Below are 17563 nucleotides of genomic sequence, written 5' to 3'. Positions count from 1 at the left end.
GTGGAAATAAAAAAAGTGTTTGGAAAGAGGTGAAACGCCATCAGTCATTAGAAAAGCATTAGGCTACAGACAGTCAACGATTGGAATAATTTTAAAGGATAAAGGATAAAGTGAGAATAATGAAGCATGTGAAAGGCCCTGCCCCGATGAAAGCCTCAATTATTACTAAGCAACACAGTGGTTTAATTATTGGAATACATATGTTTCTTAAGTGTTTTATATGAATAGAAAGGTAAAATATATACTGTACTATATACTAAGACAAATGTTTGAGTAACTGACGCTAAATAATACCAGATGTATTTGTTCTGACTTACGCACAAATCCGACTTAAAGACGGACTCAGGAACAGAACTCGTATGTAACCCGGGGACTGCCTGTATCGAATATTAATTGCCCAATAATAAAATCTAAGATTTGGCAAAGCCAAAACACCTTCCTTTTTTGATTTCTGTAAATATTTCTTACTTACCCTGGGATTTCTATACTGCCATATATATGAAGAAATTTTAGAATCAATAATATAAAAAAAAGATTTAGGAATACAAATTGATACTGCCTGAAATAGATACAGAATTTTAGGTAAAATAAACATCTTAATAGCATTAATTCTACCAATCAAAGTTAAGGACAGTGGGGACCATTTAGTAAACAGCTGTTTAACATGATCAATTAAAGGTAGAAAATTAACTTTAAATAGATCCTTATACTTCTTAGTAATTTTAACCCCCAAATAAGTAAAATAATCAGTAACCAATCTAAATGGTGATTGTCTATAAATTGGAACTTGCATATTTAATAGGAAAATCACACTCATCAAGATTCAATTTATAACCAGAAAAACTTCTAAACTGAGCAAGTAGTATTATTACTGCAGGAATGGATTTCTTTGGGTTAGAAATATATAATAACAGGTCATTCTATAACCTTCTATAACTGTGTAGTGGAGAGCATTCTGTCTGCTTCCATCAGCACATGGTATGGGATTCCTGGTGCACAGGACTGTAAAAAGTTGCAGAGGGCTGTAGACTCAACCAGTTCCAACATGGGCTTAAGACTCCTCCCATCAAGGACACACTCAAGAAGGCATAATCTATAATTAAGGGCCTTCACTATCCGGGACACGTGCTTTTCACGCATCTACCATTGCGGGAGTAGTACAAGAGCTTTAAGACCCTCACTCGATGTTTTAAGAATATCTTCTGCCCCTCTGCCATCAGATTTCCGAACAGTCCATGAAAACTACGTCGGTATTTCTCTTTAGCAGTAATCTCTGAAATTTATAGTAATTTTACGTCTTTGCACTGACTGCTGCCACAGAACAATGAATTCTGGTTCACAGCTCAGTAAGAATAAACCTGGAGTTTGATTGTTAGAGGATGCTGGGCAGAGATTACATCTGTAGGTGAGTGATGACTTGGAGGGTATCCTTTCACACCGCCCACCCCCCCAATTAAGGACATCTTCAAAGTTCAGAATAAACACACTCAGTGGAAATGAATCTGAAGGTCACAGACATACACGACCTATAAGAACATATATGTTACAGGGGAGAGCAACGGGGACTTTCCCCCTCTGTTTCTCTCATTCTAGAGATACTACCCGACTCACCAAGTGTTTCCAGCACATTCTGGTATTTTTCTTCATAGTCCCACGTTTTACGGGTATTAAACCCGAAACCTGATTTTGACTGGAATTATAAAGCCACACGAACTAACCTGTCGGTTTCCACGCCTGCACAACAACCTCCCTAGCGCCCCAGACCATCCCGCTGTAAACCCTCACCAGAACCCAAACCCCGGTGTCAGTTACCATGCGACTTCCACATGGGTCTTGAGCGAAAAGACCTTCAGTGCCGTGAAATTCTGGCTTCCGGACCTCCAGTCGACCAATCAGAGACAAGGAATACAGCCAATCCCTGGTTTTATTCTTTTTTTAAGCAATCAGCGATTTTATACTTGCTGCCATTCCTCCTGCCGTGTTGCGGATAACGGAGCACTAAGTACAAACTTATGTCGGGAAAATAGAAACGCGCAATAAAATAGCATCCCAGACATTGAGCTGCGGAAGATCTGCGGTCGAACACAACTTGAAGCCTGTCTCCAGGACGGCTGTAAAAAAGCGACATCGCGGCTTGAGCAAAACCAAATGCTGGAGGAACTCGAGGAAATCTGCAGATGCTGGAAATTCAAACAACAACGCACACAAAATGCTGATGCCTTCCTGGGCGAGGGTCTCGGCCCGAAACGTCGACAGCGCTTCTCCCTGTAGATGCTGCCTGGCCTGCTGTGTTCCACCGGCATTTTGTGTGTGTGTTGTTGCTGGAGGAACTCAGCAGGTCAGGCAGCATCTATAAGCTTTGGATTTCCAGTGTCTGCAGTTTCTCTTGTGAGCTCAGTATATTGTTTTTCCTCCAGCCCTGCCGAGAGGTTTCCGCCCGAAACATCTTTTTCCATGATGCTGCTGAGTTCCTCCGGCCCTTTGTGTGCGTTGCTGAGATTTCCAGTATCGGCAGATTTATCTCTGCGCTCAGTTTTTTATCTCTCCAGCCCTGCCGAAGTGAGGTAGTGTTCATAGGTTCAACGTCCATTCGGAAATCGGATGGCAGAGGAGAAGAAGCTGATAGGTTATAAAATTATGGGAACTTTAAATCATACAGACGGTCAGAATCTCCCCCCACCGCCGTACAAGTGACAAATACTGGAAAATTTATGGTGGGGGAGGGGGATTTTAAGGGAGGTGTGCAGGGCAAGTGTTTTTTTATACAGAGAACGGTGGAAGCAGACACAATGCTTTTTAAAGTGCAGCAGCTGGAAGGAAATGAGATTTCATGGCAAAAGAGATTTCATTTTAGTTTTGACGCACATGATGGGCCAAAGGGCCTGTTCATATGCTATGTTACACAGAAAGTGCGCTGCAGGAACTCAGCAAGCCAGGCAACATCTTTGAAGGGGAAGAAACAGTCAACGCCTCACGTCGAAACCGTTCATCAGAACTGGAAGGGAAGAGGGTACAAGCCAGAGTAAGAAGGTGGGTGGGAGGAGAATGAGTACAAGCTGCCAGGTGAGAGGTGAGACTGGGAGGGGACAGGTGGAAGAGGTGACTGCCTGAAGCAGGTGGAATCCGAGAGAAGAGCAGAATGGATCATGGGAGAAAGGGAAGAAGGGACACAGGAGGTAGGTGATGGACATGTGAGGAGAAATGAAGGGGGAAGGGAAAGAAATTGCCAGGTTAGAAAAATCAATGTGTTCATACTGATCTATGTTCTATATTCAGTAACACTCGTGATGTCATCAGAAAAATGATGATGTTAATATTTCAGCTTATTTTATGGGAGCTGAGATATTAAATATACTGCTCTCCATTCTCCCTGACCTGCAAATTTTAACAAGTGTTAATTCTGCGTTTTCTGTTAACCATTTAGACATCACTCTAATCTCACAACATGTCTCTGCGAGAGCTTCACTTTCATCCACAACTTCACTAAATCAGCTCTTGCATACACCTACACAGTTCAATAATCTTTCTGCCTATGTAACTGAAATATGCCAGTGGCTACATTTCATGAACGTCATTAAGAGGTATGGTAAGTCGCTAAAATATCTTGCATATTTCTAGAAATGTACCATGGGAGCTTTGTGACTGCTGGAATCAGCGTCTGGTATGGAGATGCCAATCCACAAAATCAGAAAAGGCTACGAGCTTTCTAAGCTCGGCCAGCGCTATCATGGGCACGAGCCACCCCAGCATTGAGGACTCCTTCAATAGGTGGCATCCATTATTAGAGACCCCCATCATCCAAGACATGTCCGCTTCTTACTGATACCATCACGGAGGAGGCAGAGGAGCCTGAAGACACACACTCACCATTTTAGTCCTGATGAAGGGTCTCGGCCCGAAACATCGACAGTGCTTCTCCCTATAGACGCTGCCTGGCCTGCTGTGTTCCACCAGCATTTTGTGTGTGTTGTTGTTTGAATTTCCAGCATCTGCAGGTTTCCTCGCATTTGCACCGTTTTAGTCATAGTTTTTTCCCCTCTGTCATCAGTCTTCTGAATTGACAATGGACCCGTGAACGCCACCTCAGAATTTTTTTTCTTTTTGCACTGCTTAGTAAATTAAATTTTCTTTTTTTTTGCATATAATCATTGTATCTTACAGTTTTCATTACTATGTATTGGAATTCACTGCTGCTTCAGAAAAACAAATTTCACAACATGTACCAGAAGTGTTAAAACTAATTTTAATTCTGGTTAATTCTAACAAATTTCTACACAAGTACGCTGGAGATTCCAGCTGCTTACATCACCATCCCCATAGAGAGATCACTGCACAAGATCAGAAAAAGCTTCGCAGGTTTCTAAGCTCAGCCAGCTCCATCATGGGCACTGGCCTCCTCACCATCGAGGACATCCTCAAACGGCGATGCCTCAAGAAGGTAGCATCCATTGTGAAGGACCCTCACCATCCAGGACATGCCTGCTTTCTCATTACTTGCATCAGGGAGGAGATACAGGAGCCCTAAGACATTAAGAACAGCTTCTTCCCCTCCGCCTTCCAATTTCTGAATGGTCCATGAACACTAACTCACTACTTTGCTTACTTTGTGGCATGACTTATTTTTGTGTGGCTGGGGGGAGATACATCTCCACCAAAGAATGTGTAAGACACTCCTTCCCTCCGCCAGCCTGCAGGTCACCCTTGTAGCACCCGCTTAGCGACTCTCCCCCCCCAAAAAATTAGGGCCACCTGAAGCCATAGGAGCAGGTGGTGGATGGTTAAACGAGCAGCTGGTGCTCATCATAAGTCCTAGTTATATGACCACTGATCGCAGGGAGACAATCTGAAGAGTGTTGATAATGTTTGGGGTCACCCATCTTGTAAAGACACTGACCAGAAAAAGACAATGGCAAACCACTTCTGTAGAAAACATTGCCAAAAACCATCATGGTCATAAGACTATGATCACCTATATCATATGATATGACACAAAATTGATGATGATAATTTCTTTCTATATAACCTTATTGTAATTTATAGTAATTTTTTATTTATAATGCTGATTGCTGCTGCAAAGCAAAAGATTTACTGAGATATGCCAGTGATAATAAACCTGATTCTGCAGAATTTGAAACATTACTTCCAAAACAAGATTGGTGTCATTTACAATAAAACCAGTGACTCAGAGCACTCCACTGGAGCCACAGAAACAAGCCATTCAGCCCAACTCATCTATGCCTACTACAGCATCCTCTCTGCTAGTCCAATGACTCGTTTTGGCCCATAACTCTCCAAGCCTCTCTGTGTACCTATCCAAATGCCTCTTAAATGCTGCAATTGTACCCGCCTTGACCACTACCTCCGGCAGCTCTTTCCAGGCACTTACTACCCTTTGTGTGAAGAAACTGCTTCTCAGGTCTCTCCCAACTTATCTTGTATCTGTGCCTTCCCAACTCTAGGGAAAAAGACTATGACTATCCACCTAATCCATACCCCTCATGATGTCATAGATTTCTATGAGGTCAGCTCTTGGCCTGCTACATCAATTGCCCTTCCTCCAGTTAAAGTATGACACTGACCTGTATTCTCTGCTCCCTTTCCATTGTGCAATCAGCTACCCAAATTACCAGATCAACATAAGACTTAATTACTTACTGCCAGTCACGCCCCTGGTGCTTCTGGCAGCAATGAAGGTCCTTCATCTCTGGTGGTGTTCAGGGCTTCCTTCATCGTGACTATAGCTTCCATTTTCCATTTTTAAATCTTTTTTATTTATGATTATTGAAGATCAACAAAAAAAGATACATTAAGGCAATATGTCATTATGTACAATAAATAATTAAATTAGCAAATAACTGATTAACAAAGCTAAGCAATATATCAATAATAATATGAAAAAATAAAGTGTTAAGAATTTTTTTTTTGAAAGAAAAAGAAGGAAAAAAACCCTACTAACTGAAAAAAAAACTGAGAAAAAAACCCTTTGGGAGCTATACATCATACAAGCCTCCATTAAAAAAATCAATCCGCCAACTCAAATCCATTTAAAGAAAAATCGCATGGAAACCATATTAATTAACTCAAATCAGATGATAGTAGCGGGTGAATGAACCCCACCTTTTCTCAAAATCAAATCAAGAATCAAAAGTTCGACTTCTGATTTTCTCCAAACTAAGACATAACGTCACCTGAGAGAACCATTGTATCAAAGTAGGAGCAGAAGCATCTTTCCATTTCAACAAAATAGCCCTTCTGGCCAATAATGTAACAAAACTAATCCTATAAATTAAAACTAACCCCAATCCTCCCACCACCCCAAAAAAGCCTGAAATTCGGCAAAAAAAGCTGAAATGCATCCCCATAGAGTAAAAAAGAGAGAGACTCCGCGAGCTGCCCATTTTATAATAGTGGTTTTAAAAAGCTTTCCTTAATTCCTCTCCCCAGTTACAAAGAAAACAACATACGACCCTAAAATAGAAAAGCCCTGCAGAGGAAAACAATATTTTGCTAAATATAAAAAGCCAAACACTACAGAGCAACACACCACCGTGGAAAGTCATATTAACTGGTTCTTCTGCCCACTTACAGGCCTTGCTTCTAACTGATCTATATGCAATTTAAATATCAATTTGCTTTAATGCCTTCCATTGCCTTCCAGAGTATTATTGTGCTGGAACAATGGACACTGGTGAGGCTGAGTAATCATTAAAACATGGAACGGATTCCCAGCTGAAATGGTTAATACAAGAGGACTCAATTTTACGGTGATCAGAAAAAAGTATAGGGATCTCAGAGAGGTTTTTTTTCATAAATCAGTGGGTACGGAAAGATCTGCCATGTGTAGTCATAGAGGCAGACACAGTAAGGACATTAAAGAAACTCCTAGATAGGTTCATAATGAGAGACGAATAGAATTCTCTACAAAACGGAAGCATTAACCTAATCATAAAGTAGATTGAAAGGTAAGCAGAACATCATGGGCCAAAGGGCCTGTACTGTGCAGTATTGCTCTACAACATCTGGTTCCCCATATCCAGCATAAAAGTTCAGAGAAAAAATGTTTATACTTAATCCTTAAAAACAAGCTGGGGAACACAGAAACAATCTCCAAAGATGCCAAAACAATAAAATTAAACAAAGAGAAAAATGCCTATGTAATCTCCATTGAAGAAAAATCAGCACCATTTTCCATTTAACTAACACGCCCATCGAAAAACTTTAAAAAAAAACTAATTATCTATTGACTAAGCACTCCCAACTATATATAAGAAAAAAAACCTTATGAACTATGGAAACTATCACTTAATTAATGAAAAAAGGAGGATAAAAGCAAATAATCAAACAATCTGTCCGTTGTATTAATTCGCTCAGTAGAACAAACCGATTTTAAAAAAGTCATTCATTCACGTCAAAAAGTTCACATCTTCTTTAAATGGTCGATCGATCAAAGGACATCTGAAGCAAATCAGAAATATTCAAAGCTTATTTTCTTTCCGAAATGACAATTATTCAGCAGACCTAAAACCATTCAAACCTCGGCTACAACTGGAATAAAGTTAACATAGTCCAATCCTACTTTGGGGTTGAGAAAAAACACGTGGAGTCAAATCTTTGAGAAGTAATTTTAATCGGGCTGGATATTGAAGTGATGGGAATAATCCCTTATCATAGGCTATCTTCATGGTTGGAACAAATTTAGACTGCAGGTCCATAACTTCCCGTGGGTAATCTTCATAAAAACGAATCTTGGAGCCTTTAAATTTAAAAACTCTGTGTTTCCTGGCATATTTTATGATTTGGTCTTTAACTTTGAAACGAAGGAAGCAGACCAAAGCTGACCTTGGTTTATCCCGGTTCCGAGATTTCGAAGTGAAAATTCTGTGTGTTCTTTTGATGTCGGGAAGTTGAGGTAAAATATCTGGAAACAGAAATTGAAACAAGTTAGCAAAATAGCCTAATAAATCTCCAGTCTCAGATCCTTCCTTCAATCCAACAATTCGAATATTATTCCGACGAGATCTTGCTTCCAAATCGATAATCTTCTGTTAATCTTTGAGACTTTTGAGCTGAAATCTCCATGATTTGACACTTTGCCTCTTTAAGTTCAGAATTCAGGGAAATATTATTTTACTGCACAAATTGAAAGCTCTTGTAATGACTTCATCTCAGAATAGGTAGCATCAAGTTTACCGTGTTGTCTATCTTCTTGTCGAGACCCGTCAGCGAATATTCTAGAAGCTCAGCCCAAGCTGGTGCTCCCTCCAGCTTTTTCCCCTTTCCATTGCTGGGTTCAGGAAGCTGCTTTCCACTTCTTAAAGATTGTGACATAGTAACAACTATTACCCTCTAAGATCCAACAAATAAAAGTTAAAAATTCGAAGTTTAAACTGGGGAAAAGGAAGAATTAATTGCAGCCACACAAATCCTTGTGTCAGTCCATAGACAGTAGGCGGAGTCTCCCTGTGACTATAGTTTCCTCTCGGTTTTCACTACTGTCAGTCATGCAGGTCCCGGGTGAAGATTTGGGAATACCGTCACACTCAGATGTAGAAAGACTCTTCATTGGTGCTTCCATAATAATTTTTGTTTTATCAGTCAGGGTTATTAGCCCTGAGCTGAACCCCCAGAACTGGAGGATCAGTGAACCATTCTTAGTCTGGCCTCTACCCTTTGACCTGTTTGGCCTGGGTGACCCTACCAAGAGCCAAATCATAAAGCCATGACTCCAGCTAACAGAACTCTCTGGGTCATCGAGGCACGCAAGCTTCGAAACCCTTGTAGTCCTCTTGGAGGATGACCATAAAACACAGGACCAGAATCGTGGCATTCTGGTTACCGGATGTTGGAGAACACATTGTTCATTCCATCGTGTTGTAGATCACTCTGGCAGAGTGAAACAGGAGCCACTGCCCAGCTCAGTCTGCAAGGTTGAGTGCATGTCCCTGTCTGTACCAATGGTGCTGATGTGGAGATGATACAGAATTTCGAATTTTTTGGTGTAAATATCACCAAATAATTTGCACTAGTCCAGCCACATTGACTTTCTGGTGATGAATCCTCAACAGTGTGCCCACTTCCTCAGGAGAGCATAAGGACATAAGACATCAGAGAAGAATTAGGCCATTCAGCCCATCAAGTCTGTTCCAGCATTCGATCGTCTGATTTATTTTCCCTCTCAAACCCATTCTCCTATCTTCTGCCTGTAACCTTTGATGTCCTTACTCTTCAAGAATCTATCATCATCCACTCTAAGTAAAGATTTGGTCTCCACAGCCATCTGTGGTAAGGAATTCCAATGATTCACCACCCTCATGCTAAAGAAATTCCTCATTTCTGATCTAAAGGAACATCCCACTCTGTCCTTGTCTTAGACTCTCCTACTATCAGAAACTTTATCTCCCCATGCCCACCTTATCTAGGTTTGTCAATATTCAATGCAATTTCTCCAAACCCCCATTCTTATAAACTTCAGTGAGTACAGACTCAGTGGCATTAAATGCTCTTCATACACTAATGCTTTCATTCCCGGGATAATTCTTGTCAACCTCCTCTGGACCTTCTCCAATGCCAACACATCCTTTCTTAGATATGGGGATTAGGAGGGTAAAAAGTTCAGCAAGTCTTTGTTGGCTTGCACTAATTTTTAGCAATGCACCATAGAAAGCAACCTTTCTAAATGTATCACAGCTTGATATGGCTACTATGCTGCCTAAATTGCTGAGAGTTGGGGATCATAACCACAAGAGATTCTGCAGATGCTGGAGATCCAAAGCAACACACAAGATGCTGGAGGATCTCAGCAGGCAGCATCTTATGGAAAAGAGTAAACAGTTGACGTTTCAGGTCAAGACCCTTAATCAGGACCGGAAAGGAAGGGGAGTAGAAAGGCGGGGGGAGGGGAGGAAGAAGTACAAGGTGGCAGGTGAGAGGTGGAACTGGGGGGAGGGAGGGGTGAAGTAAAGAGCTGGGAAGTTGGTTGGTGAAAGAGGTACAGGAGAAGGGGGAATCTGATAGGAGAGGACAGAAGACCATGGATGAAAGGGAAGATGGAGGAGCTCCAGAGGAAGGTGATGGGCAGAAGGAGAAAGGGTGAGTGAGGGAAACAGGAATGAGGAATGGTGAAGGAGAGGAAGTGGGGCCAATTACCGGAAGTTTGAGAAATCGATGCAGATGCTGGAAATGTAGAGCAACACACACAACAATGCTGGAGGGGCTCAGCAGGTCGGGAGCAATCTACTGTCGATGTTTCAGGCCGAAACCATGGAGAAGGCTGCCTGACTCTCCGAGTTTCTCTACCATTTTGCATGTATTACTCCAGAGAGTTGTGGGCACAACTCAGCACATCGCAGGCTCTCCATCACCGGCTCTGTCTACACCTCCCACTGCCCCAGGAAAGCAGCCAACATAATCAAGGAACCCTCCTAGCCTTTGTTCTGGGAGAGAAGAAAAACACCTTGCTCTCTTAATGCTGGTGCTCAAAGCAGTTGTTTATTTTAAACTGGAACTGATTTACAGAGTCTTAGCCCAAAGGGCGTGATTGCTATTGCTGTCCGGTTTGGTGCAGCACCCTCTCACATACACAGAAACGACAGCCAACAGTCAGGTCAACAGCAAAGGTCATTGGCTGCAGTCTACCATCACTGCAGGACTCGCCAGTGTCCAGGACAAAGAAGCGGGCGGAAAAATTAAGGCAAACACTACCCACCCTGCAAACTGCCTTTTCCAAAAGCTCACTTCTCAAAAGCGCGAGAGAATTGTTAAAACAAAAACTTCACGCCACCTTATAAGTTTCTTGCTCCAGGCAGTTAATCTGATCGACCATCCTAGTTAACCCACTATTACCCCCATCCCTGCACTGCACTTTCAACCAGTTTTTTAAATGCCGTTTGCATTGTAAATGGATGCTGGTATTTTCATATTTGTGCCGGCTGGTGGTATATTGATTTCCATACTGGGCTTCAAGGCGAGTGATCCTAGGTTTGGATCTGTCCAGCTCCTTGCACACTTTCCATCCAGCTTCGAGCTAGCAACTTGGCCTCATAAAAAACAAACAACGTGCTAAAGAAACTGTAAGGTTGCCACCCAATGCATCACAAGGCTCGGGAAGGAACAGCAACTTAAGTACTTACACGCATTTTATTCCATATCTGTACTTACACCTCTAAATTTATATTTTATATAATTCTTTACTCTTTATGATAATGGAATGTTGTTTTTTTTTGTTGCATGTCGCACCAACACACTTCAGCAAATTTCCTGAATATGGCGAATAAAGTGATTATAGTGGAGAAGTTGCAGAGATTCACCAGGATATTACCTTGGGATGAAACTCCTTAGCTATGAGGAGAGACTGGATAACTTAAAAAAAATTAAAAACTAGGAGTAGAATTAGATCATCTTTCCCATCAAGCCTGCTCTGTCCTTTATTAAGATTATATCTGATCCGGCCGTGTATTCAGTTTCACCGACCTGACTTTTTCCCATAACACTTAATTGCCCGCAATGCAAAAATCTATCTAACTGTGTCTTAAATATATTTAATGAGGAAGCCTCTACTGCTTCCCTGGGCAGAGAATTCCACAGATTCACTACTCTCTGGGAAAACCAGTCTCTCCTCATCTGCATCCTAAATCTATTCTCCTGAATCTTGTGGCTATATCCTCTAGATACCAGTGGAAACAACTTTCCTGCCACTACCTTATCTATCATTTTCATAATGCTGTATGTTTCTGTAAGTTCCCTTCTCATATTTCTGACTTCCAGCAAGTACAGTCTCAGGGGACTCAATTTCTACTCATAGGTTAACTCCCTCATCTCCGGAATTAATGTGGTGAATCTCCTCTGCAGCGCCTCCACAGCCGGTATATCCTTCCTCAAGCAATGAGACCACAACTGCCCAGTAGTCCAGGTGTGACCTTACCAATACCCTGCACATTGCAGCATAACCTCCCTGCTGGAAATCCAGTCCCTATACAATAAGGGCCAACATTCCATCTGCCTTCTTGCCAACTTATTGCACCTGTAAGCCAACCTTTTGCAATCCATGCACAAGCACTCCCAAGTCCCTTGGCACAACAGCATACTGCAGCCTTTCACCGTTTAAATAATAATCTTGTCCTCCATACCCCACTCTGGCCTTTTACTTCTTCTCACCTCCCTTTTACTTTCCCCTGGGTCCCCTCTTCCTTCCCTTTCTCCTATTGTCCATACTCCTCTCCCATCAGATTTTTTCTTCTCCAGCCCTTGACCTTTCCTTGCTACCTCACTTATCACCTTTCAGCTAGCCACCTTACCCTTCCCCCACCTTTTAATTTGGACACCTCCCCTCTTCCCATTCAGCCCTGACAAAGCGTCTTGGCCTGAAACATCAATTGTTTATTCTTATCCATCGATGCTGCCTGACCTGCTGAGTTCCTCCAGCATTTTGTGTGTGTTCCTCTTGATTTTCTCCTGTTTGTAATCTGAGCTTCTGTTTTTCCTTTTAAAGTGGATGATCTCATATTTAGAAACATTGTACTCCATCTGCCAGACTCTTGTCCATTCACTTAACCTATCTATATCTCCCTGCTGACCTTCCTCATCCTCTGCACAATTTGATTTTCCACCTAATTTAGTGTCATCAGCAAACTTAGATACACTAAACTGAGTCCAAGTCATTAATGTACATCATGAACAGTTAAGCTGTGTCTGTTTTCCTTGGAGCAGAGGTGGCTGAGGGGGGACTTGATAGAGGTGTATAAAAGGAGCCTAGGTAGTAGGAAATAAAAATAGATGTTGTTAATTCTCACTGCAGGCAGCATCTATGGAAAAAGAAACAGTCAAGATTTCAGGTTTTAGAAGCTTTGCCCCTAAAATATCATGTTTCTCTCTCCACAGATGCCGTCTGACCTGCAGGGTTATTTCCAATCACAAACAAGAGACGATTTGCAGATGCTGGAAATGCAAGAAACACATACAAAATGCTGGAGGAACTCAGCAGGTCAGGCAGCCAAGTTCAAGGTTTAAAAGTTCAAAGTAAATTCATTATCAAATCACATATAACCCTGGCATTTGTTTTCTTGAGGCACAGTCAATAGATCCAATAACCATAACGGAATCATCGGAAGACTACGCCAACAGAGTGGACAACCAGTGTCCAAAAGACAACTAGATGTTAAACAAAGCAAAAAATAATTAAAATAATTAATAAGCAATAACTGAGAATATGAGATGAAGAGTCCCTGAAAGTGAGTCCATAGCTTGAGGGAACAGATCTGTGATGGGGCAAGTGAAGTTGAGTGAGGTTATGGCCTCTGGTTACAGACCCTGGAGGTTGAGGGGTAATAACTGTTCCTGAACTTGGTGGTGCTGTCCTGTGGCTCCTGTACCTTCTCCCTGATGGCAGCAGTGGGCAGCGAGAGCATAACCTGGGTGATGGTGGCCCCTGATGATGGATGGTGCGTTTTTGTAGGATTTTCCATTCAAGGTCTAATGTGCTGGGACCTCTGGTGCTACAGGTTATATGCTGATGTTAATTGGGTAGGGATTTCTTCAAACAAGCCTGACTGAAATCTCTGACGATGATTTGAAATGAATCGGGGGGAAACGTTTCTTCTTTATCACACCCCCACTGTTTGCCTTTTCTGAATCAGCAGTTCTGCCCATTGTACGAAGACAACTGTTTATTCCTCTCTGCAGATGATGCCTACCCGCTGAGTTCCTCCATTGTGTCGTGTGTGTGTTCCCCTTAATTTCGCACATTGCTCTAAACCTATGGCTTCTAATTTTCGTCTCACAACCTGGGGAAAAAAACCTGCATGTATTTACCCTGATTATTCCATCTACATATGAACGGTCTCTCTCTTCCCCTCTCACTCAGTGAAGCTGCCTACGTATGGATGGTCTCTCTCTCTCTCTCTTGATGCTGCTGGAGGATGGTGTCAGACTGCTTGGGTTTTGGGCAAAGTTCAATTGACATTGGCTATGGAATGGACTCTGTAGTTCATGTTATGCTGTGTTTCTGGTTTCTGGACACTCAGTTTCTTGTTGCTGTTCCGGTGCTATTTTGATCGAGGCAGGCTAGAGATGTGGCCTGCAGATAACGGCGCTGGATTGAACTGAACTGAATATGCCTGGACTCTTTAGATGTCTCTGTGATTTGGCATTTTGTACTCTGTGTTTTTCACTCATTCTTTTTCCTGCTGTGCATGTGATTTGTTCTTTCTTTTCTGCATTGGGAGTTTGATGTTTTTCTTTAAACTGGTTCCATGGTGTTTCTTTGTTTTGTGGCTGTCTGTGTGAAGACAAATCTCAGGGTTGAAAACTGCAAACATATTTTGATGATAAATGTACTTTGAATCTTTGAACACCTCTATAAGATTTCTCTCCTCCTGCACTCCAGGGAATAAAGTCCTAGCCTATTCAACCTTCCCTTATGACTCAGGTCCTCGAGTCCTGACAACATCCTTGTAAATTTAGAGAGGAGATTTCGAGGAGAAATTTTTCACCCAGGGGGTTCTGGAACTTGCTACTTATTGCCTGAGGGATTGGTGGAGGCAAAGACGCTCCCAAACTTTAGGAAGTATTTTCATTGCCAAGGGATAGGAAGCTACAGAACAGGTGAATCAAACCCAAGAATTATTATCTCTGACTTATTGTATGTGCAATGAAGTTTGTTGTTTTGCAGTCATAGTGCAAAGATAGACTCAGTGACCTCTTTATTACACTTGTACACCTGCTCACTAATGTCAATCACGTGGCAGCAACTCACTGCATAAAAGCACGCAGACATGGTCAAGAGGTTCAGTTGTTGTTCAGACCAAACATCAGAATGGGGAAGAAATGTGAACAATGTGTCTCTGACCATGGAATGATTGTTGGTTCCTGATAGGGAGGTTTGACCATCTCAGAAACTGCTGATCTCCTGGGATTTTTACACACAACAGTCTCTAAAGCTTGTAGAGAAGGGAGCAAAAAAACAGAAAACATTCTGCGACGGGCAGTTCTGGGGGTGAAAGCGCCATGTTAATGGGCGAGGTCAGAGGAGAATGGCCAGACTAGTTCAAGCTGACAGGAAGGTGACAGTAACTCAGGTAACCACGTTACAACAATGATGTGCAGAACAGCATCTCTGAACGCACAACACATTGAACCTTGAAGTGGATGGACTACAGCAGCAGAAGACCATGAACATACACACAGTGGTCACTTTATTAGGTGCAGGAGGTACCTTGTAAAGTGGCCACTGAGTGTAGAGAATTACTATAAATTACACAACTAAATTAATTGTGCAAACAAAAGGAATAACAAGCTAGTATTACACTCTAAAATGCTGGAGAAACTGATAAGGTCATGCTACATCTGTGGAGGGAAATGAACAGTCAACATTCCAGGCCCAAACCCTTCATCAGGACTAGAAAGGAAGGTGGGGGGGGGGGCAGGTGCAGAAGCCCGAATAAAATGCTATGGGGAGGGGGAGGAGTACAAGCTCACAGGCCAAGTGAGAGGGAGGTTTGAAGTGGGAATGAAGTGAGAAGCTGGGATTTGACACGTGGAAGAAGGAAGGAGCTGAAAAAGATGGGATCTGATAGGAGAGAATAAGGGGGAGGAGGCGAGGAAGTGGAGGGTGATGAGTAGGCTGGGAGGGTGGGGAATAGCAAAGAGGGTCAAGGGTTTTAAGGACTGTTCAGAAATCCGAGGGTGTGGGGGGGGGGGTGAGAAGAAGCCGTTTATGAATCATTGAGTGTGAGTCTTCAGGTTCTTCTACCTCTTCCCTGGTGGTAGTTACAAGAAGACCGGGGTCAGAGATCCGTAAGGGTCTGGGAGTTGATGCCTGAAGGCCAAAATTGAGGCTGAATGGGCTGAAGACCAAAGTTGGAGCCCAATGACTGTGTGATTTTGAGAAGAGGGACTCACCCTGGGTGTGCGAGTGAGCAGACGGGAGGGATGAGTGCATGTCTTGCCGTTGGCATCGTGCTTTGTTTTTCCGTTTGTGTTGTCCCTTGGAACACTGGGTGGGTATGCAATCATTGGTACCGGAATGGCTCAAGGCCGAAGGTGGCCTACCCTGGGTTTAGGGGACTGCAGATGTGGGTGGGTGGGTGGGAGGGTTGGAGGAATGGGGCTTGTTTGGCTGCTGCTGCTTCACCACTTGGTATGGTCCGCGTTGTTCTGCCAAACATGGCGGTGTAGTTCGTTGGTGCTGGAATGTGTGACCACACTTGTGGGCACATCCTTGGGGTTGCACCACAAACAACAGATTTCACTGTATGTTTCAAAGTACTTGTGATAAATAAATCTGATTCTGACTCTGGTACATCTCGGGTGGCGAGATGATGCCACCTTCTCGAGACACCATTATTGAGTAAGCGTGGTGAATGAAATAAGTACCGAACATGATGGGCCGAGAGGTCTGACTGACTCTCTTTAAAACTTACATGAAAACATGGACTAATGCACTCAAACGTGGAACAAGTAGAAAGACAGCGGTTCCCAAATTGAAAGATTCCCAGCCATCACTACTGCAAGGTGTAAAAAGATGACATTTACAGACTCAGGATTATTCATTGTCTTTCTGCAGTGCTCACATGAAAGAAGAACAAATTGATTGCTACCCTGATCTGATGGCAGAGGGGGCAGCTGTTTCCCCCTCCACCATCAGCTCTCTGAACAGATAATGAACCCACGAGCACTACCTTGTAATATCGTACTTATTTATAGCAATTTTTATGTCTTGCTGCCACAAAACAACAAATTTTAGGGAAGTGTCAGGGGTAATAAATCTGATTTCAATGCTCCTGATATTATATTTTGGTATATTTGACCATTCATTTCCAATCCATTTGTTTGAATTCGAAATTAATTTTCCAGCCCCACCCCCCCCCCCAATCAAGACGACAGCAAAAATGAAAATGCGCAAGTCACTCTGTATCATACGTCACCAAGGCTGGTTTATCAGTCTTGTTGAAACGCCGGCCTTGGAGTGGGAGAAGTAAGCAGGCAGACCATTTTCAGCGAGGCCTTTCAGACGGTGAGTGCCAGGGTAACACGGCAGCCCCTGCAGACACTCGCATTCATTACAGCAGTCTGCAGTGCAGGACGTTTGCAGCTTGAGGGAAACCAGGCAGAACAGGGAGGAGGGTGGGTACAGCGACAGAGAAGGGAGGGAGGTGGAAAAGAGCAGGCAGGGGAGGGTGATGCAGGACCATGGAGAACGGGATGAAAGGGATGGGAGATATGAAGAGAGAGGAAGTGGTTGGAGGAAGAGAGAGACAAAGACAGAGGAGATACAGAGGAGACAGATGGTGAGGAGATACAGAAAGGAGAGGATTAGAGAGAGAGTGGTGGTAATAGGGAGATACGGGAAAAGGAGGGGTGAAGGAGCTGGATATAATGAAGGGAGAGCAGAGATATACAAAGGAAGAGAGGGGCAGGGCGACAGAGAGGGATGGAGAGGCAGAGAGGAAGAAAGAATATACAGCAAAATGAGGGGGGAGGTGATGGAGGAAGATAAAGAGATTTATAGGGAGGAAAAGGGAGAGTGGGGAGTGAGAGGAAGCCAGGGACAGAAGCGGGATCGGGGGAG

The 17563-nt window shown here is 42.9% G+C and overlaps 1 protein-coding gene across 4 annotated transcripts in view; it reads right to left on the bottom strand.

Moving 5' to 3' along the window:
• Positions 1–17026, bottom strand: part of LOC132396978 (coxsackievirus and adenovirus receptor homolog) — a 60819-nt gene extending 43793 nt beyond the window's left edge. The window contains exons 1-2 of one of the 4 annotated variants that reach the window (XM_059975144.1): positions 16915–17009; positions 5656–5763 (exon numbers count right to left, since the gene is read on the bottom strand). In XM_059975144.1, coding sequence (XP_059831127.1) covers positions 5656–5702 — 47 coding nt within the window. In that variant the 5' untranslated portion in view covers positions 5703–5763; positions 16915–17009. Of the gene's footprint in view, positions 1–1611; positions 1675–1812; positions 1894–5655; positions 5764–16914 lie in introns of those variants that run through there. The other 3 variants (XM_059975148.1, XM_059975149.1, XM_059975147.1) reach the window with 3 other exon arrangements.
• Positions 17027–17563: the final 537 nt, after the last annotated feature.

The sequence above is a fragment of the Hypanus sabinus genome, chromosome 7 (assembly GCF_030144855.1).
Source record: "Hypanus sabinus isolate sHypSab1 chromosome 7, sHypSab1.hap1, whole genome shotgun sequence".
Taxonomy (NCBI): domain Eukaryota; kingdom Metazoa; phylum Chordata; class Chondrichthyes; order Myliobatiformes; family Dasyatidae; genus Hypanus; species Hypanus sabinus.
Note: the sequence above shows the minus strand (reverse complement) of the source record. Positions and strands in the feature narration are given on the sequence as shown.